The sequence below is a fragment of the Populus alba genome, chromosome 14 (assembly GCF_005239225.2).
Source record: "Populus alba chromosome 14, ASM523922v2, whole genome shotgun sequence".
In the NCBI taxonomy this organism is placed as follows: Eukaryota; Viridiplantae; Streptophyta; class Magnoliopsida; order Malpighiales; family Salicaceae; genus Populus; species Populus alba.
The window spans coordinates 15,455,376-15,476,674 of record NC_133297.1 but is presented as its reverse complement, the minus strand read 5'-3'; the positions used below and the strand labels follow the sequence as shown (position 1 = coordinate 15,476,674).

The following is a 21,299-nucleotide window of genomic DNA, read 5'->3' as shown; positions in this document are numbered from 1 at the left end:
AAGATTTTTATTCATTCAAAATGTGGGAAATAGCTCAACATATTATCTATATATTTTGGAAAGTTAGTTGAGACTTTTTTCATCTAAAAAAATATGGAGTCATTTGAAGCCTTAGTACATAGCATTTGAGCATTTAAGAAGACAACTTTAAAATTTTGTTCATTTAAGAAGACAACTTTATACACATTCTCTAACACCAAACCATTAAAAATATATTAATTCATATATATTAAGAATAAAACTTAAAATTTTTTATTCAATTGAAAATATGAAAAATGAATATTATTTGTATATTTTAAGAGTCTTTGACTTTTCTTCATAAAAAAATATTGAAACATTTCAAGTCTTAACCCTTCAAATTGAGAAGAAACTTATAAATGAATATTCATTCAAAATGGATAATATACATAATAATAGTTCATACAACTAGCTACAACTATATCTATCACAACTACATATAATTAGCTCTTAATTTCAAACTCTTCAAACTTCATTATGACTAACTATTCATTTTAAGAAATCCTAGCATTGTCTTATATGAAATTCATATTCTCCATAACTCGACTTTTAATTAGCAATATAATGAGTGACATTTAATAAGCACTCAACTTTTAAAAATGATCTTGCTACTTGGTCTTTCAAGACTTATAGATTTGTCATATAATAATCATTAGCCCTTATCAAGGTCTTGTGAAAATCCCTTCATTGCTTATGTTGCCTTTGAAGATGAGGAGCTCGAACCTTTACCCAATTTCTTTGTTTTTCTACTAAGCAAACTTTCTCCCTTAAATAGTATTTGCGAGCCTCATTTAATATACTTCTTAATGATAGTAGGTTCCCTCTCGGTTATTTTTTGCTCAACAAATCCTTAGGTCATGTAGTATTGTCTTATAAGCTCGAAAATAGCAAAAAAAACTGCATCTTTGAAATTACTCCAGAATTCAGCCAAGCTTATAATTATTGGGGCACACTATTGACACCTAAATTGTTTAACTACCATAAAACGTGCATAGCTAACATATTTGGTTGCTTCAACTAAAGGAACCAAGTAGTATTATTCATACTAAGTAAGATACGTCCTTAAAAGCATCCAAACTGCTTTCTAGGTAAACGAGGTAGTTGGTAATTTATGAGATAACTCAATACATTTTTCTTTTGAAAGTATGTTGTTCTAAAATGGTTGTTAAGCTCTTTGGTTTATTCTTATAAACTCATTCAATGGTTTGTGGTTTACCCATCATGTTGTTTTGAAAATGGCTACCCAAATGATCATATGACAAATAATCCTTATATATAAAGTTGTACTCAACAATATATTAATCATTTACTCATCTTTCAACAATGATTAAGAGTCAAGATTATTTCTATTAGGATTGTTATAACTATATTACTTGTATTTTTTTTTTTACCTTAATGAATACATTGATTGCTTCGGGACTAATTAAACTCAATGTTGAGGGAAATAACACTAGCCTAAAAATCTATAAAGCCAATATTTAGATCCTGCTAGTATTACCATTTTTGTTCTTCTACTTTTCCTTAAAAAAGTCTTTTCATACATTGCAATGCCAACTTCTAGAAACTAATTTTTCTTTTACTCTACCCATGTTCTTATCGATATTGAAAAGCTTTAAAATTCATTAGGTTGGTGATTATAATATAATGTATTTATAGGTTGAGGCATTTGCAATAACTATTGATACTCTTTAAAAGTGCGCACCATGTCAACTGTCTTAAAAGTAAAACACATGTATGATGGATCCTAAAATAACACCATGATTTTGATGACCCCTTTTTGAAAAGTTAGTTTAACCATTTTTTCCAAGTTCCCATACTTGTATCAAAATTTATACTTGTTATAGACATTTAGCTTTTTCTAAAATATAAAAATTTTATCATCTTCTTTGAGGAGGAATATGTATTTTATATCAAGCAATTTATTCTTAAATACTTAGTTAGACAATCCTCTCTTATGGTTTTAAGGACTCAAACCTTTGTTGAAATTCATCTTGAATGTAACCTATCATCTTAGTTGTATTATATCATCCATTTCTGAAATGACCAAATTATAAGTCAAGATTTCATGCTTATAGGTTTGTCCAATGATATTCTAGGAAATAACCTAGGGAAAGGTCCTAGCCATTACATATAGGTAAGTTGGCTAACCTAATGGTCTTAAAAAGGTCCCTCGTTGCTTGGGTAATTAAACCTTAAAAAACTGACATGAGGCCTATAAGGCATAAAAAGTATTGAATGGGGAAATCCCATCAGGTACCAATCAAGACTTATAGGCTTTCAAAGAGAGTCAATGTTTTATAAGTGCTACTCTAGGGTGAAACCCATCGGAGCACCACTAATTTTCTCATTGCTAACTTAAAATAAAATGCATGTATATGATGTGAGTATAGGTGCAAGGGTGTAAGTCTATATTTAGTCCATACAGAATGCAATCATATAAACAACAATAACAATAACAACAATAATTATACAAAAAAAAATGCAAAATGATAACACGTGAAACCTTTTAAGAAAACAAGCAAGGCAAACATTCAGAATATGAAGCATAATAGGTACATTATCATGGAATCTAACAAACAAAGTTTAGCCCTTAATAATTTCCCAATGAAGTTATGATTCTATGATAAAGGATATGTATGTGAATTATAGGTAAATATAAGAAATAGAAGTCGCCACTTAGTTTATGGTAACTAGAAAACTCTAACTAGTCTTCAAAAGTTATAGGTAAAGAGTTAATTATGCTAGAGGTAAGATAAACATCACCTTAAAGCATTCTACTTAATACAAGCTACATTGTTCTTGTTTTATAATGATAAAAATACATATTGCGCTCACGTTGAAATTTGTTTAAACTAGTGTCTGCATATTTGGTAAAGGCTTTTAATCCTAAAGAAGTGGTTTCGGACCTGGGCTTGGCTGCAAGGTTTTACTTTTAAAATTATACAAAGTAAAAAAAATAATTTTTGGATTCAAAATTGACCTTTTAAAATAGTAAAAAATGACCTAGAATAAGGCAAAAAAATATCAGCATGTACGTCTCATGCACTTACACTTTGGTGGCGGTGAATGCTCCTCACATGCTACTATTAACTTGCAAAAAACCATAAAAGTGCTAGGATTTTAGGAGGAAATTAAGGTTGTGACTTTTGGAATTCTTTTTTAAGATAAATTGGATGAGTTTTTAGTCGTGTTTAAGGATAATTTAATAGGAAAAAGGTAGATTTTGGTGTGTTTTTTAGGTTAAAATTTAGGATTGTCGTGGCTTAGTTTTGGTTTGTAAATAAAGGATTTTCCCGATCATTCTTAACAAGAGAGATCAAGGTTGATCTATAGTGTTTAGCTAAATAAAAATAGAAGAAAATCCAACTGGATAGTGGTAGAGGCTGAGGATTTTAAAGGTTGCTGGATTGATTTTCTTTCTTTTTTAAAAGGAATCAGGGCTTATCTTTTGGTGAAGGTCAGGTGTTTGGTAGTAGGGTTGTTGAAGAGAGGGGCTAGCCAATAAGAGGAGGTTGTGGTTGGTCTATCGTGGTTGGCTGAAAGTTAATGGGAGAGAGGGTGGCTAAGGTTTGGTTTGTTATGTAGGGAAGAAGATGAAAAATGTTTTTTTCTTTGTTTTTTTTTTTTTTTTTGCATTGTGTTATCTCTTGAATTTTCCTCTGCTTTGCACTTTAATCTCTCATGAATTTTTTTATGGATGCACTTATTAAAAGTTGTTTTTGGATTATCTATATATATATAGATTATTCACCAAATATTTTACTTTAATCCTGATCTTTTATCTACTGATCTCGTATCTTTACCTACCAATCATTTTATCCCTCTATTTCTTTATCCTTTTTTTAAGTTGTTTAGGAGAGACTCAAACTATTTGTTTTTTTTATTATTATTATTTTGGTCCCTATTTCTTCACCTGAGTGTCATTTTGCTCCTTATTTTTTTTTTAATCTTTTTTTAATGTAGGGTTAAAATCGGTTATGACTATTTTTTAGAACAAGATTTTTATAGGGAAAGGTGTTGTTACAAAAGCTTGTTGAATAGCTCTGGAAGGAATCAGTAGTAAGCTTTTAGTAGAAGAATGAAGGCAATAGTAGTAAGCAACATAACAAACATGGTAGCAGTGGTAATTGCATTATAACAACAACAGTTAGACTTAGCTTGTAAGGAATTAACACATGGCAAGCTAATTAGTTGTTGATAGTTGGTTAAAAGTTAGTTAACATGTTAGTTTGATAGTAGTTAAAGGAAAGGAATTCGTTGTATATTGTAATAGAAATGTGAAAGGCAAGCAATAAAGAATTTAGCTTTTGTAATACATCTTCTCAATCTCTTTTTCCTTCTCTTTTATTCTATACTCTTTTCTTCGATCTGTACATTGCTTTGTTAAGAAAAACCTTAACATAATTCTAGCCACGATCCATTACTATCTTTAAACACTACAAACATATAGAATTTTACGAGGAATAGTATCTTTTTTTAACTACAGTTGGAATGGTGATTTGCTACTTATTACTAATGATGAATAATCATCAAAGAAAATCATGATTATCTTTTATTAGTTTGAAGTTACTTTGAGCATCATAATAATATTCAATTGAGGAACCTAACCCATTTTCATTATTTGGTGAACATCTCTATTCAAGTTTAACGTGTGACAATGCCTCATCTCTAATTAATTAAACAATTAAAAAAATTGGGTAACTATCACTACCGATATAAACAATGAAGCTACTCCTTAATTCTTACATTGTCTTTGCACCGTCTCTTGCTAAACAACTAAAAGAACTAGGGTAATAGTCATTGTTTATATGAACAATAAAGCTGCTCCTTAATTCTTGCACCATTTTTACTTACTTTTTTTACTGATTGAGAAATAAAGTAAGTAAGATTAAGAGAGTAACACAATCTTTTAGTTCATGCATTGTCTTTTATATATATATATAAATTGAGAAATAAAGTGAATGAGATTAAATAGTATTATTAATTTAAAACCCTTTATTACAATACATTCCTCTTTCAAAGTCACTCGTGACCACCACAAAAACCAATTGGACAAAGAATCTCACCATCTTAACCATCATAAATCACCCAAGCACAATGATACTAAACGTGAAAGATCTTAAGAAAGAGAAAATATTATAGATAAGCGAGAGAGATCTTCTAATAACAAATCATATTCCTCCCTGAGATGTGAGGACAAAGAAAAGTCATATGATGCAAGAGAGAGAGAGAACAATGAGTAGAGAGATAAAAACTTATAGGAAGGATTATTTAGAGAGAAAAAGGTGGTGTTTTGACCATAAATGTAAATTTTCCCTTGAATCTATTTTGATTTTCAATGCTTGTTTTTTTTTTTTTTGTATTTGTTTTTGTTTTGTGCATAGTTATCAAACCCCGCCTAGCCCAACAGGTTAACTCAGGACTTAGGTGACCCGAAACTTGACTGGGTCAATTTCATTCAAAACTTGGGTCTACAATTGGCCCAAAGAAAACCCTTTAAGCTACCATGTCAACTTAGAACTTGGGTGATTCGGCAGAACCCGGTAGAGATCTTTTTTAAAAAAATTATGTTTTTTCTCTGGCCAAAGACCTTTTTTTGTCATCTTTTTCAGTTAGTTACTAACTCATATTAAAGTTCACTATATAAAATACTAGAAGAATGTTTTATTTTTCAATGTGGAAATTGAAGCCCATTAATATATATATACTCCATGTTCATAGTAAAAACATTGTGTTTTTTCAATATGGGATAAAAAATCCTTTTGATTTAAATACTTCAACTTAAAAGGATAAAATAATATTTTTTCAATGTAGGATAAAAAAATATTTTGAAATAATCTTTTAGCATATATCCATATAGATTGTTTCTTAATTTTTTTTTATATAAAATATTAAAACCTAAAAATTTTTTTAAATTATTTTTTGAATTAACCAGGGTCAACCAGTGTGACCCGGGACCTGGCCTTTTAGTTAGATCAATCCCGGACTAGATTTGATAACTATGGTTTTGTGGTATACTTAGTGCCCGTTTGACACAGCGGACACAGGATTGAAATGTTTGGTTGAATTGAATAATAATTTTATTTCACATGGATCCCACTAAAAAAGTGAGGTACAACCTCAGTTACTGAAAAGCAATTTACAATTGCTTTTCTGTCTGTGTTTTCCTCTCTCTCATTGACACTGCTAATTAATTAACACAACTTTCCTAACCCGAGCTAACGTCCTCTTTTCCCTTCCCCTCTGTTCCTTATGCACGAGTTGACTGATTCTAATTTTTCTTATTACTCATCTATTATCATTATTATTTTCTTCATTTTTCTTCGGTCAAAACCAATATATGCTCTCCTATCACTATCACTATTACAAGATGAAAAGTCAAGACCCATGCCATAATCAACACGACAACATCTCACAAATAAAACCTCTCCTATTATTTGTTCAATATATATATATATATATATATATATATATATATATATAGAAATTATATGTATAATAGTTAATTATGTATTTATTAATTATTAACTAATCTTATATCATGTATTTTTTTTAAAAAAAATTATATATCAACTACATACGTAACTTAAATAATATAAGGTACTATTTAACAATTTCATTTTCAAAGCTTAGTTCTTTAGTTTTTTATTAATCAGTGTGATTAATAGATTAAGTGCCCCTTTTAATATATATATATAAAAAGTTAACTTAATTTTGATATGTAAAAGTGACATGAGAATTTCCTGAATCATTGAAAAAGAAAAGAAAGAAAGAGGAAGGGAAGTTAATAAATTCATGCATGGCATCATTAATTAACGAAAACAACTAGAAGACACCAATCACGGTCCATTGACTGGTAATAAGTTTTTTCTTTTCTTGTTAGATTATTTGCATAGATATTTCAAGAAAGAGTCAAAAGTGACAGTTAAGATCACCCTCAATCCTAGGCTGAGACTGTGCTTCATTAAAATCCGTCGACCCACCATGTCCCCTTCCAAAATAGTGACTTTCACCTTCTTTCTTATATATTCGGATCACCTCATGACCTTTTCTCAGCTACCTCCAATCGAATTCTCTCTCTCTCTCTCGAGCTATCTCAAATTGTTTTGAGATTCAACAACAATCCACCCTAACCGAAAGAAAAAAGAAGGACAAGAAAAGCCAGGAGACAAGACAAACCTAGTTATTCTTTTTCTTTTTCCTTTTGTCTTTGCTGAGCTTTTGTTTGTGGATTGTGGGTCTTTTTTTTTTTTTTTTTATTTACGTGGATGTCCGGGCTAGATTGCGCGCACCACGACTAATCCTACGGCTCACTAAATATCCTGCAATCTCAGTGAGCATGTAAGGCATCGCGGGGATGACAGGCGTGCACAGTAAGATTGGAACCCAAAATACAGAGAAAGAAAACAAATCCCTTTAACCACCGAGCCAAGACATCAAGTGCATTGCGCGTCTTTTATTTGTCTCTCGTTAGGTGGAGTCTGCACAAAAATATCTTGTGGCCTTTTCTTGCCTCTTTTTCTTTGACACGGCAAAAGTCAAGTGATAAATTAACTTTGCTCCCATCTTGGATTCTCTTCAATCTTCTTTCTTTCTTTCTTCGATATAACAAATTCTTACCAGTAGTCTTTCTATTGTCGTTTTTTTTTCCTTGGGTTCAAAGTTTATAAATTTGTAGTACTTTGTTATAGATGTACTGCCGATCTTAAAGTTGATGTCTTTGGCTATTGGAGCTACATCAAGTTTGAGAAATATGGGGTTTGATGACGACAAGAAGAAGAAGAGGAAGGAAGGAGGAGAGAAAAGTGGAGTTCTGGAAACACGTGACGAGGATCATGATGGTGGAGTGAGGATAGGAAGGCAGATGAGTGAGAGTGAGACCTCTATGTATGCGACTGATCACGAAGAGGAAGATGATGAGAACGGAACCGACAAGCTTCAGCTGGGCCCTCAGTACACCCTCAAAGAACAGCTTGAAAAAGACAAGGTTTGTTCTTTTGTTGCTGTTATTATTTTATGTTCCATTTTTAGTTATGAAAATGTATTTGTTAGTTCATTTTTCATAAATTGGTGCATGGATTTTGGAAGTTCAGGATGATGAGAGCTTGAGGAAGTGGAAGGAGCAGCTTCTTGGGAGTGTGGATCTGAACAACATTGGAGGTGCATGCATGTCGTCATATTTTATTTTTCCTCATCTAAAATTATGCGAGTTTGATGGGTTTTAACTTCTGAAATTCTTAAAGTATATCTTGGTTTCTGTTAATTCTTTCATCTCTATAATTAATGTTACATGTTCCAACAAAGAATTTCGAACAGAATCCCTTTCCTTGTCTTTTTTTATTTTATTTAATCCTCTAAATAATCTTGTTTTTCTTTTCATTATTGCAGAAACGCTTGAACCAGATGTGAAATTTCTTAATCTGTCGATCCTGTCTCCTGGTAGACCAGACATCGTACTTTCGATTCCTGAGAATGGGAAGCCCAAAGGCTTGTGGTTTACATTGAAAGAAGGCAGTCCCTACAGCTTGAAATTCTCCTTCCAAGTCAGCAATAACATTGTGTCTGGCCTCAGGTACACCAATACTGTCTGGAAAACTGGAGTCAAGGGTGAGCTATCTACATCCTGACTCGTGCCAAAACCTGTGCTACAAACACTTGAACGTTTCCCATCTTATAATCAGTCTTTGTTGACTCAGTGGACAGCACAAAAGAAATGCTCGGAACCTACAGTCCTCAGCCAGAGGCTTACACGCATGTTAATCCAGAGGAGACCACACCCTCGGGCATGTTTGCTAGAGGATCATACTCTGCAAGATCGAAGGTTGGTTTTAAACTTTTTGAGGTTTTTCTTTGAACATAATCTCATCAAAAAAAGGAAAGAAATCTTCATTTTAACAGTACTCTGATGCAAAATCACAATATGGCATCTCCCTCTTGTCCTAATTAACCATCTCTGTTTCTTTCAGTTTTTGGATGATGATAACAAGTGCTACTTGGAGATCAACTACACCTTTGGCATTCGAAAAGAATGGGCTGCTACTTGAATGATCGATCATTCTTCCAACAACCTTTTAACACATCTGTCTCACTCAGTTATAATTCTTAAACTACTAGCTACTACTAGTTCCATGTCTTCCCTGATCTTCACGCCATGTTTAATTGTTGTCTCTAGCTCCATTAACCTCTTGTAATCATGTCTGTGGCCAGATATCTCACAGCAATAGAGACGAAGAAAGTGCTAATGGTAATTTTCTTTTCAATAAATGAAAGCTTAGCATGTCTTTATGGTACTTGCCTTTTCTCCATTTCTGCAGTAGGTTGTGTAACTCAGGTTACTCGATGTTTATATGAATTAGGAGTCACGAGAATGTTTTATAGTCATGGAGATGATGGCTTCGATTGTACTTGTCCATTTAAATTCCTTTCTGGCATGGCTAGAATATTGTACTTGCTTTAATTTTTGTAAACCTCCTCAATTCTTTTCTTTTTTTCTTACTTATTAGAACCCTCGATTAAGAAAAATGTTCTTAAAATGCTTAAGAAATAAATGACAATATTTGGGTCTACCAGTCTTGGGCTGTGAGACTTCAGTGGGCTGCATGAGCTCTTTGATAAGTGGAATCTACCCAACCCAATTCAATATACAATATTGTTTTCTTTCCTTTCCTCGGCGACATCAACATATAATAATACTATATGACTCTCTCACGAAAAGAAATTAACATTATTTTTCACCATGCAAGTTTCAGAATCAAAACCGATCTCTAGAAGGGCCACCAGACTCGTCAACAACAACAAAAAATGGAGCATATGAGCTTGAAAGGGCCACCGTAACTGCTATACACAGTTGAAAGTAACCTCCCATCTGACCTCCACTCCTCCCTGGCTCCAGGTTGATATTAGCCTTTCCCTGCTTGTCAAGAATCCAATTTGGCCATGGACTTTTCTTCTCTTTTTCCCCAACAGTCTTCTTGCTAGCAATAATTATTCTCACAGGAGAAAGAGAGAGCTTGTTGGGAATGGCAAGTAACTTTCAAGCTACTCTTTCGAGTGCTAGATTAAGTTCTTAATCAAGTTGTTAACTGAGAAATTGAACTTAACTGTATAGATGGGTGGAATCAGATTATGAAAGGTCGTGATTAGTTGATGAACACATGAAGAGACCCTCCACCGAAAAATGTGTATTTAGCTCGCTAACCCTCTTGATAATGATATTGATTAGTTTAATTGCAAGGCCATGATTTCTATAAAAACAAAACCCATGTGCGAAAATCAAGGTCTAGCCAGCTAATGCGGTCGATCGGTCTTGATATTGCCACAAGACCTTCACCAAGAACAAAGACAGAATAATATTCTTTATGGTTTTTTTTTTCCTTCTAGCTTCACAAGACAAATCCCACCTTCCTCACCCAAAGTCAATGTCGATTAAGTTATGATTAGGAGATTAATCTTGCCCGATGTCCTCAAATCCCCATGACTTCACATGCCTCGTGCTTTAATAAATGTCAATAAGGATACAGGTCATAATAAATCATCACTCGAGATGCTTCATTAATTTTTTAAATTTCTCAAGTTTGAATTGCAAAAAAAAAAAAAAAAACCATTTAAGAATATATATATATATATATATATATATATATATATATATATGCATGTATGTATCATCAATATTAAGTTTAAAAGTCAACCAACTAAGATAAAAATAATTACACAATGGTTATAAAGATCTTAAATGTTATTATTTGTTTTGAAAGGTATATTTATGTTCTTCTATAAATAACATTTTTTTTTATATTACGGTATTATTATTTACGAAATGGAAAAGAAAATCTCTAAAGAAAAACAATGTGAGGTTTGGTTATATGAAAGATGACTTTCATGTGATGAACATGTTAATAATATTTGAGTTAATTCCTTCGTTGCACTTTGGTCAACTTATACACTAAGCACAATTAAGTGTCGGTGGGAAATATCGAAGAAACGATGACGTTTCCCTCGTAAAAAACAAGATCCTTGAATTTAAGGGTCAAAGGTGGAATTTTGGGGCTGGGACAGCGAGATGCTGGTGGCCCAAAAATCATGGCGGGCCCTCACTCTTGACCACCACGGCACCACCCTCACCCTCCATTATTTCACACCAAAGCCATGCCCTACGATATTTTGATTCCAAAATCTCTCTCACTTTCGTTTCCATATTTTGGGTTTTCCCAATTTGCTTTGTTCTTATTTTTGACCAATTTGATGAGATGTAATTCAATGTTCTTTTCTTTGAGAATCTAGACTTAAATTGATTTTTAAACCAAACCAAAACTGATAATTTTATAAATAGAAATAAAATGATTATTAAAATTTTTTATTGTGTTACTTGAAACCAAGATTCAACATGGTCATGACTCATGAGAATCAACAATTTAAGTGGGACCCGAGTCTTGTAGTCAAATGAAATTGAAGGAATTATTTTATAGCATTGAAAAATACACTAAGTAGACTTTGATTGGTTTGGGGAAATTGTGGCTTTAAAATGTGTTTTTAAGAAGAACAAAAAAAACTAAATTTTAATCACAATAACATAAAAAATTAAAATAATGGATTCCTTTTTTTATCATTATTTAAAAGTTAGATGAATCTATTAATTTCATCTTGGCTTTATAATGCGTTAATATTTTTTATTCAATGTTTTTTGTGCTTTGAAAGAATCCAAATCTATTATAGGATGATAACCTAATTAAATGTTAGTTTAGTAATTTTTCAGTTCTAATATACTTGGGTTTAGCCATAAGATGGGCCTAAGGTGTTATGGGTCTAGCAAATTATCCAACTTAATATACTTGAGTTCGGCTGTGAGCTGAACTCAAGTTTTCATGGGTTTGGCGAGTTGCCAAATCTAATATACTTGAGTTTATCTATGAACTGAACTTAAGTCACCATGGGCCTAACGAGTTGCTAAACATAATATATTTGGATTCAGTCATGTGTTAAGCCTATAACACCGTGGGTCTAGCAAAATGCTAGACCCAACATACTTGAGATCAACCATGAGCTGAGCCCAGAGTATTATGGGTCTGATGAACTGCCATGCTCATCTCCCTTAAGTTAGGCTATACGTCATACCTAATTAGTCGTATAGATCCATGTTATGACCATATAGTTCTATCTTTAGATTATTGACAACATATTCATGTTAGGAATAATCATCTCTCAAACCTATAGTTGTATAGAATATTTCTCAAATTCTACTATATTATCATCTCATTAATATTCATTAATGATCTATAAGGAATATTTGTTTCTCATTAATAATATATAAATGATATTTATTCCAATTCATTAATGATATGTTTTATATATAACATCCTGAACTTTTGGATGCATTTATTATCATTTCAAATAATCAAGTGCAAAAGAATTTGGGTAATTTTTTTTAAAAAAAAATCAAAATACTCATATCTCCTACATCACATTAACATAGTATTAATATGTCTCTACTTAGTTTATTTTTATAAAATTTTAGCAGTGTTTTATTTATACGGAACTCTTATCCATAACCTTAGCCTATAAAATTCTTGTATAATCCCACATAAATATCTTATTCAACAACTAGTATCTAGGTAACCCCAATCATACCCTCAATCCATCATTCATTGTCTGCATCACTATAATGTCCTTTACACAAACACACACATAAACAGAACTCTTATCCATAACTTTAGCCTATCAAATTCCTATATAATCCCATATAAATATCACATATATATATATATATATATATATATATATATATATTTCTTTGTGTGTGTGTGTGTGTTTTTCAATGAGGTCCTTATATCATTATAACATAGATGCATAAAGAAAATCCAACTTAACTAGTAGTTTAATGTTTCACTAGATAAAAACTCCAAAAAAATACATATACATTTCAATTAATTAAATAATAGAGCATAAAAACAACAAAACTCTACTTAAGATGGCTATAAAGACCGAACTACCATATTTCTACTGCAATGACAAATGTGATGGACCTGAAATATACATATATAAAATTAATAATTTTAATATAAAAAAATATACATTTTATTCATGATACATACATTTATTTAAAATAATACGTAATATCTTTTTTGTCTTATTTTGTAAAAACTATACTTTGGATAATGACATCTTTATTTATTTTTCCCCATTTTCTATTTGTACCATTAATTATTTTTTTTTTCATAGTCCAATTACCCTAAATTACATATTGTTATTTCAAACCTTTCACATGCTTGTAACACATAAATAATATGAATTATAAACCACTTGTATTCATAATCAAAACCTCTAGCATTTCCTTTCACTTAAGAAGGAAATAAGTACAACGCAATAGTTTCTACTTATTCAACTCACTACCATATTATCTCTATTTATTATATAAATAATAATAACACTTGTGATCTTCTCAAACACATTTGCATATCTCTTCCTTTTTTTTTCATTTAAACGCTTCACAAATATGTTAATGATCGAGGATAACAATTATATCATTTATTTATGATCCTAAGAATTCATTAAAATTTAATATTTTCAATAGTGTATTAACAATAATCATATTATGAATCTGCACATTATTTTTCACCTTTTACCTTTAGTAAAAAAATTGACAATAAAAAATACATTTACAAGTCTTCATCAGTTCATCTCATTTCTTAATAACACTTGTCTTAATATCCTTTATACACAATAAATTTCATATAAATGGTATCCTAAGATATCCAAGGTCTATTAGCCATAATTGCAACAATAACCCCAGCCTTTAAATCCAGTTCAGACATAACAACCTCAATTCATGATGCCATAAATACAATATTTTAAGGTCATTATTATCTCTACAGAGGTTTCCATTAAGTTTCCTTTTAAAGTGGATCGTTCTCAAATTATTGACTTAAACTTGTTTTACTTGTACTCATAATCTCAATCCCTTAATCTAGTCATCCTAGATCATGCTCCACATCAACTATATTCCAATAATTTCAAACCATCCAATATCACATACAAATAATTATATAACACATTAATTATAAAGTGTTGATAAACAAATGTCATAATTTCAGTAAAAATATTATGTTAGATAAATATAGCTAGGTTCTCTTTTCTTTTATCTCGTGCTGATAAGTAAAATCTTTTTATCTCATTTACTTATCATTCATTTATCTTTTATCTGAATTCTCAACATCTAACGTAATATTATTATCTATCACCTATAACTCGGTCAATTTATCGATGTCAACATTAATTTCTAAATTGATATCATTAGTCATCACCTCGAGTGTGGCTAATTAATGGTATGCCAATACCAATACCAATACCAATCCCTTTGGTATCATTCGCTTCTATTACATTAGATATCTAATCAAATTTTCTAGTATATGTCGGTGCCAATAAACCCATTGATATTATTAACCTTCTAATTATTATTTTTAGGAATAACTAATTAAGTCCTTTTTTTATATATTCCTTTCATGTTTATATTGATACCAATGAACTTCATTGGTATCATTAGTCCCTCAAATCAGGAACAACTAATCAAATTTAAGAGATATCGATATCAATACAATTCATTAGTATTATCAGTCTCCCAAATTGAGAACAATTAATCAGGTTTAAGAGTTTTATATACCAATACAATCATTGGTATAATTGTTGGTCTCCCAAACCATAAATGACTAATTAAATTTAAAAGACGTTGATACCAATACAATCCATTGGTATCATTAGTATTCTAAACTTAGAATGACAAATCAAATTTAAAAGATGCCAATACCAATATAATTTATTGATATCATTAGTCTCCCCAACTGAGAATGACTAATCAAGTTTAAAAGATGTTAATACCAATACAATTCATTGATATCATTAGCTTTCTAAATCAGGAAAGCTAATCAAGTTCATTTTCAACACTTTAATGTCATCACGTTAATGCCAACATCAATGAAACTTCATTGGAATCATTAGTCTCCATTATAGGAATGACTAATCAAATCCTTAACCAATATGCTTTCATCCAAGTAAATACTAGTATCAATGTATCACATGGATATCATTAGCTACTGAATTACCTCGGGCAACTAAATTAAATTCATATTTTTTCCTTCTTTTTAATATTTCATTAAATATTCATGAGTTACAACTTTAAAGAAACTATAGTTTAAAAAAAAATATCTAAATGATACAAGTGAAATTATCAAGGTGTAGGACACTTACCTATTTCACACGTAGATCCTGTTTTTTTAATCCATGGTAAGTTTTCTAGAGTCTCTCCTAAATTGGTACAAAATAATTTATCATATCATTCTAAAAAAATGATTTATTAGATACACTACTTTTATTTATATCTACTTTACACACCTATTAATATCCATTTACTTAAAATTTAACTATACAAATTTGGCATTTTGCTTGGCCAAACACAAACATAACTATCCATTTATTTAATTTTAACACCTTTTATGTCGTTTTATTCACACTTTAACCACTAGTTTATTCATCTTTTTTCATATATTTTATCAAACACCCTATATGCAATGTTATTATTCCCTTTTTCATACACAGATAATAATTTATTCCTCACATCTCAACTTAAATGGTCATAACTAAATCCTAATATATAATTTATAATAATAGCATTTATAGTTCAAACAAACACATGACTTCCAACTAAACCTCTCATGGTCGATCACTAATGGTTGAATCTTTACAAGTGATTTCAATTTCTTTAATATAATTTCCATTACATAATTTCTCAATCATTCATAACATATTTACAACAATTCAACCTTCTCAATAAGTTTATTTTAACTTACACTCATGAATATTAATTAATATTCTTAATATTCATACATATTATTTCAATGATACCTCATCCACACACAATTCCTTAACATTTATCTAATCTCATTCTAATGTATCTCATCATATTGCAACATACCTTTAATTGCTCGAACCCTTTAATTTATATAATAATATCAAACTTATTTTATTCAAAATCCTACCATTACACAACATCACAACATTTTAGTTTAATCAAGGAACCAATGTTTGCTTCTCAAGTTTTAAAAGAAAACTTTAATTAACAATTTAACTAACCATTAACCCAAAACGTATAACTCTTCCCATCCTCTCAAATTATTACTTCATAATGTTAATCTTTTTAACACCAAATGCATTATACCATCATTTAAGTAACATTTCACAATACTATTACATAATCTAACAACTTATTTCTCATACAAATATCATTTCTTCATCCACAATTCAACAAACCCCAACCCTTCTTGCAAACCTATTTTAACACATAATCAAAATCAACTAAAACTTGAATATAAATGCAAAGGAAATCTTGTTTACCTTTTCAAATTCAATTTGATGACAATTTCTATGGTCCAAAGCCTCTATTACCTTCTTTTCTTCTTTAATCCTATACTTTCTCTCTCTATCCAAAAATTTCTCTCTTTTTCTCATAAATTTATGTCAATGATCCATTCTTTTCCCTCTTTTCTTCCACTTTCTTCCCAAAACTCTCATTTATGGTGATTTTTCAAGGATGATTCAAACAAAAATGAAGAAAAAGATCTCTCTCTCCCTCCTCCAAAAATGACTAACCATTTAAAAAGAAGAAGATGTTGGAATTGTCTGGCTAATTACATTTTTGCCCTTATTTATTATTAACATGCTATTTTTCTGGATTTTCTCTCAGCCACTGATAATTTCGTATGACCTTACCAAACTTTGATTGGCATGAAATTTAACCCAACATAGAAAAACATGTTATGAGACTTCGAGAAAAATTTCAGCTCAATCTGATTGTCAAATGAAGAGTTATGCTTGATAGCATAAAACTGGGTAGTTTATGATTTTTCATAAAAAATCTGAATTCTCTTATTCCACCCTTGCATAGATCATATTAACCATTTTACTAAATCCTTGGAGCCATTTCATTATTTAAAAATATATTTATTTTTTCTTCTCTCAATTTATTTTGTTTACTGATAAAATATTTTCACAGTAAATTTATCAATTTTTTTAACTGGGGTTTACACCAATATTTTTTCATGTTATTATTTCTTAAATTTCATTCTTGATTTTCATTATAGCTCTTTGGAATTATTTTATCACTTTTAAAAAATATTTATTTAAAATTTTTCTAAATCTTCTATCTATCGAAACCCATTACTGTTTACTATTGTTATGAATTTAAAACTAAATTTCCTAGTCCTCATTTGAACTTCATCAATACCTTTAAATTTATTTATAGATGTCAAACCCTCCCTTTACACGTCACATGTACTATTTATTTATTTATTTTTATTTACTTTTTTTTTCTAGTTATATTACTTTTGATCTTACATTTACAAGAGGGCTTACAATGTATGTGTATGTAGGGTTTTTTATTGATTTTAAAAAGATCTCAAGTCCTTTTATATTTTGTTCTTTGTTGGAATTAGCTTCTCTTTAAAGAATTTTTTTAAACTAAACTAAATTAAATTAATTTCTCAGTATTTATTTTTTTTAAAAAATATATATCGTTCGGTATGTCATCTTTTCTATTTATTTTTAATATTTCTTTAAGGTTAGGAAAAAAAAATCTAACTCACATAGTGTTGGCTAAAAAAAATCATATATATATATATATATATAAAATTTTCTAAACTCATGTATTTTCAAAAAAAAAAAATAATAATAATTTCTGACCACATCCCGAAATAAAGAAAAATTAGTATCGGTGTATTACCAAACCATCTATGAAATCAAAATCCTTTGGGAGGCTGATTTATCATGAGATGATAAAATGAGAGAGATTATGATAATGTTAGGGTAGAGTGCAAGGTGGGTGTCTCAAGAAATATATATATATATATATATATATATATATATATATATATATGAGTAGATACATGATTAAGAAATGCCACCCATTTTTATTTTTTCTTACCTTGAAAAGATTTCCAAGAAAGCATGCTTTGTTTTGCCCTGTAAGAAAGAACCATCCAAGTCTGGAAAGTGAAAACAACATCTAATAAACAATAATAGACAGCCTCACCTCCTCTCCTCACGCCCATGTACACTCTACAATTACTTACATGTATTCTGATTTTCACCTTTACATTCATCTCTTGAACCATCACCAGCTGCTGCCGCCCCCACCCTTTTTTTTTTTTAATCTCTTTTCTAGTTAAAATCCATCTTTATATAGCGTGAACACATTACATTTTGCGTTGCAGCATTAGCGTTGGCACTTTGGCATCCCCAGGCCAAAACCAAAGCAATTTCTCTCTGAATTCTTGCTCAGGTCAGTCCTTCTTAACCTTTTTTTTTTTTTTTTTTTTTTTTTTTGGGGGGGGGGTTAAATATGCTAAAGGGTCTGTTTCTATTGGGATGAGCTGATCTAGATCTGTTTCTTTGCTTTATGTTGAACTACATTGTGTGGTGGCTGTGGTTTTCTTTTTTGTCCAACAGAATTTGTTTTGACTTGCTTTTACTAGCTTCCAGTCACGAAAGAGAAAGGAAAGCAACATAGATAGCACTGTTTCTCTCTTTCTTTTACCTTAAAAAGGACAAGATGTATTGTACTTTTAATGGGGTTTTGATCTTGGTTTTTGCAAGAATACTTGATCTTCTGGGGATTTAGCAAGTTGGGTATGGTATTTCATCCTTGTGATTTGTGCATGATGTTTCTTTTCTATGGCATTTGCATTTTTTATGTCATCAGTCATTGCTTCATTTCTCTGTCATTAGATTAGATCCTCTTCCAACCTTTCTCAATTAATTTAATATCTTATTTGTGCCTAGAAGAGAGGGTTGGTTTTGCTATAGTAATTGTTTTGAAACTATCTATAGATGAGTTGAAAAGGACCTTGTTTTTTTTTTTTTTTTTTTGTTGAAGTAGTGATAGCTATGGCTTTCCATGGTCATTACAAAGATTTGGTTACTCGGATTTTGTGGATTTGGGAATCTTACCTGGATTCTGAAATGCTGGGTTTGATTTCTCCAATTATTAGCTAGTTTTTCTGTTCATGATGTGGATTCGCATTGGTTTGCCATCGATAGATTTGTTCTCATAAATTGAGATATAATCAATGATGGGATTTGGTTCTTGCAGGGATTTAGAGAAGATAAACCATGGAGTTTTCTATGATTATTGTGCTTTGCAGCACACTGCTGTTTTCGTGCACTCCACTGGCATATGCTCAAAAAGTAGCTAGTCCTCCAGCACCAACCCCAACTCCATCCCCAGCACCAGCACCATCACCTCCTTACGTTAACCTCACTGATTTACTCTCTGTTGCTGGCCCATTCCAAAACTTCCTTAACTACCTTGAATCCACTAAAGTCATTGACACCTTTCAAAACCAAGCCAACAACACTGATGAAGGCATTACCATCTTCGTACCAAAAGATGATGCCTTCAAAAATCTCAAGAAGCCTTCTTTGTCAAACCTAACTCAAGACCAGCTCAAGCAACTCATTCTTTTCCATGCCTTGCCACATTATTACTCGTTGTCTGATTTCAAGAACCTTAGCCAAGTGAGCCCTGTTAGCACATTTGCTGGTGCAGGAGGATATGCTTTGAATTTCACCGATACATCTGGGACCGTGCACCTTGATTCAGGATGGTCTAAAACTAAAGTTAGTAGTAGTGTGCATTCAACTGATCCTGTTGCAGTCTATCAAGTTGACAAAGTCCTCCTTCCTGAGGCAATCTTTGGTACTGATATACCTCCAACCCCAGCTCCAGCACCAGCTCCTGACACTAGCCCTGCTGCAGATTCCCCAACATCTGACGACTCGGCAGGAGCAGGGAGCGCCCCAGGAAAGTCCCCCCCAAATTCTTCTTATAGGATCAATGGTGTAGGTATCTGGAGTCAATTGGTTCTAGCCATTGCAGGTGTGCTGGTCCTGTTTTTGTAAGGCAGGATTTCATTGTTGTGTATTAATTTATGAGAAGAGGGTATATCTGGATTATGTCATTTGTTTTGATTTAAAACCATTTTTTTGATTATACATGTCATTTGATTTATGTATGTGAACTTGAGAGTTTTATTTCTATTCAACTAGAGTACTCGTCATTTTCTTGGTTCTCATAGCTGTATATGGAAGCAATTATTTTGTTTTATGATATTTGGAACTTTATGACCCCAAATGCTTGTAAAAATGATGATGTTGAGAAATTTATGGCATTGTAATTGTGATGTGGAAAACAATTGCTTGCCTGTAAATGTTGAAAATCTTGATTTCTTCATGTGCTTTTCACCTAACCAGTTCTATATCTTTAATTAACGCTGCTTTTCCAGTTATCATCACTACTTTACCTCGAATCCAAGGGGAAAAAAACCCTTAATAGGTGACACTGATCCAGTTATTAATGGATAGAAAGCAGAAAAAACTTGTGTTCTATCCACCTTCTTAGCAGCTACCAGTCTATTCGTTGTGTTGAATGCCTGATCTTGAGTTCTTTGTTTGATATTAAAACCCATCTACGAACAATTAATTTCCAAGCCACTGACCATCAACAGAAACACCGCTGGCTTTAAAACTGGCGAAGATTAAAGGCTTCAAATTCATAAACATTGTCAAAAACATGATGTGCCTGAATCTTCTTCACCCTTTATTGTTATTGGATGTGAATCATTATATACATCCTGTCAACAGATGTGTGATCAATATAGGAGCATTTAAGATTCCAGTGGGTTCCCTTTTCTTATGGCATAATGTTAACGAATGAGGCCAACATACTCATTAATCGTTATATTTACCACCCATTATGCCAACCACAACAAATAATTCAAGGGTCTGGCAAAAAGCTAGAAGGATAGCCTAGCATGGCCGTATCTATCACCTGTTCCAGTTTAGGAACTGCTGGATATATAATTGTTACATCTTAGCAAGGTAAACGAAGGAGAACATTCAAAGAACTGGCCAGCACGCACCACTGGTGCTGTTAGGGCAATTAACTTTCTTTAAAAAGAGGGATGCTTACTGAATATCAGATTTCTAACCATGTTATCTGAATTAGATATGAACTAAAGATGAAGAAGAAGAAACAGAATGGGGACAAAGAGTTGATGGATTTTTTAAATGATATGCTTGCAGAATTGGATTTGATCCAACCTAATTACTTATTTTGAGTTTAGTTAATTAGAAGGGACCCAGCAGATTGGCCTATTAGCTCAGTTGGTTAGAGCGTCGTGCTAATAACGCGAAGGTCGCAGGTTCGAAACCTGCATGGGCCATTTATAATGTTTTAATCT

The 21,299-nt window shown here is 31.4% G+C and overlaps 2 protein-coding genes and 1 non-coding gene across 9 annotated transcripts; all 3 read left to right on the top strand.

Moving 5' to 3' along the window:
• The first annotated feature begins 7,535 nt into the window (after positions 1-7,535).
• LOC118041415 (rho GDP-dissociation inhibitor 1) lies at positions 7,536-10,372 on the top strand. Of its 7 annotated transcripts, none has more exons than XR_012167865.1 (7): positions 7,536-8,005; positions 8,112-8,178; positions 8,407-8,625; positions 8,715-8,839; positions 8,985-9,110; positions 9,226-9,305; positions 9,768-10,372. XR_012167865.1 is itself a non-coding variant. In XM_073404363.1 (5 exons), the coding sequence occupies exons 1-5, from the start codon at positions 7,733-7,735 to the stop codon at positions 9,060-9,062; spliced, it is 762 nt and encodes a 253-aa protein (XP_073260464.1). In that variant the 5' UTR covers positions 7,539-7,732; the 3' UTR covers positions 9,063-9,753. The 7 variants fall into 7 exon arrangements, 1 of the variants encoding a protein (XP_073260464.1); XR_012167864.1 differs by having other exon boundaries at positions 9,226-9,262; positions 9,762-10,371; XR_012167863.1 differs by having other exon boundaries at positions 7,537-8,005; positions 9,226-9,262; positions 9,768-10,369.
• A 7,610-nt stretch (positions 10,373-17,982) lies between these two features.
• On the top strand, positions 17,983-20,130 carry LOC118041434 (fasciclin-like arabinogalactan protein 7). Its single transcript, XM_035048775.2, has 2 exons — positions 17,983-18,340; positions 19,151-20,130. The coding sequence occupies exon 2, from the start codon at positions 19,171-19,173 to the stop codon at positions 19,957-19,959; it is 789 nt and encodes a 262-aa protein (XP_034904666.1). The 5' UTR covers positions 17,983-18,340; positions 19,151-19,170; the 3' UTR covers positions 19,960-20,130.
• A 1,077-nt stretch (positions 20,131-21,207) lies between these two features.
• TRNAI-AAU (transfer RNA isoleucine (anticodon AAU)) lies at positions 21,208-21,281 on the top strand. The gene has a single exon. It is a non-coding gene; the product is annotated as a tRNA-Ile (tRNA).
• The last annotated feature ends 18 nt before the right edge of the window (positions 21,282-21,299 follow it).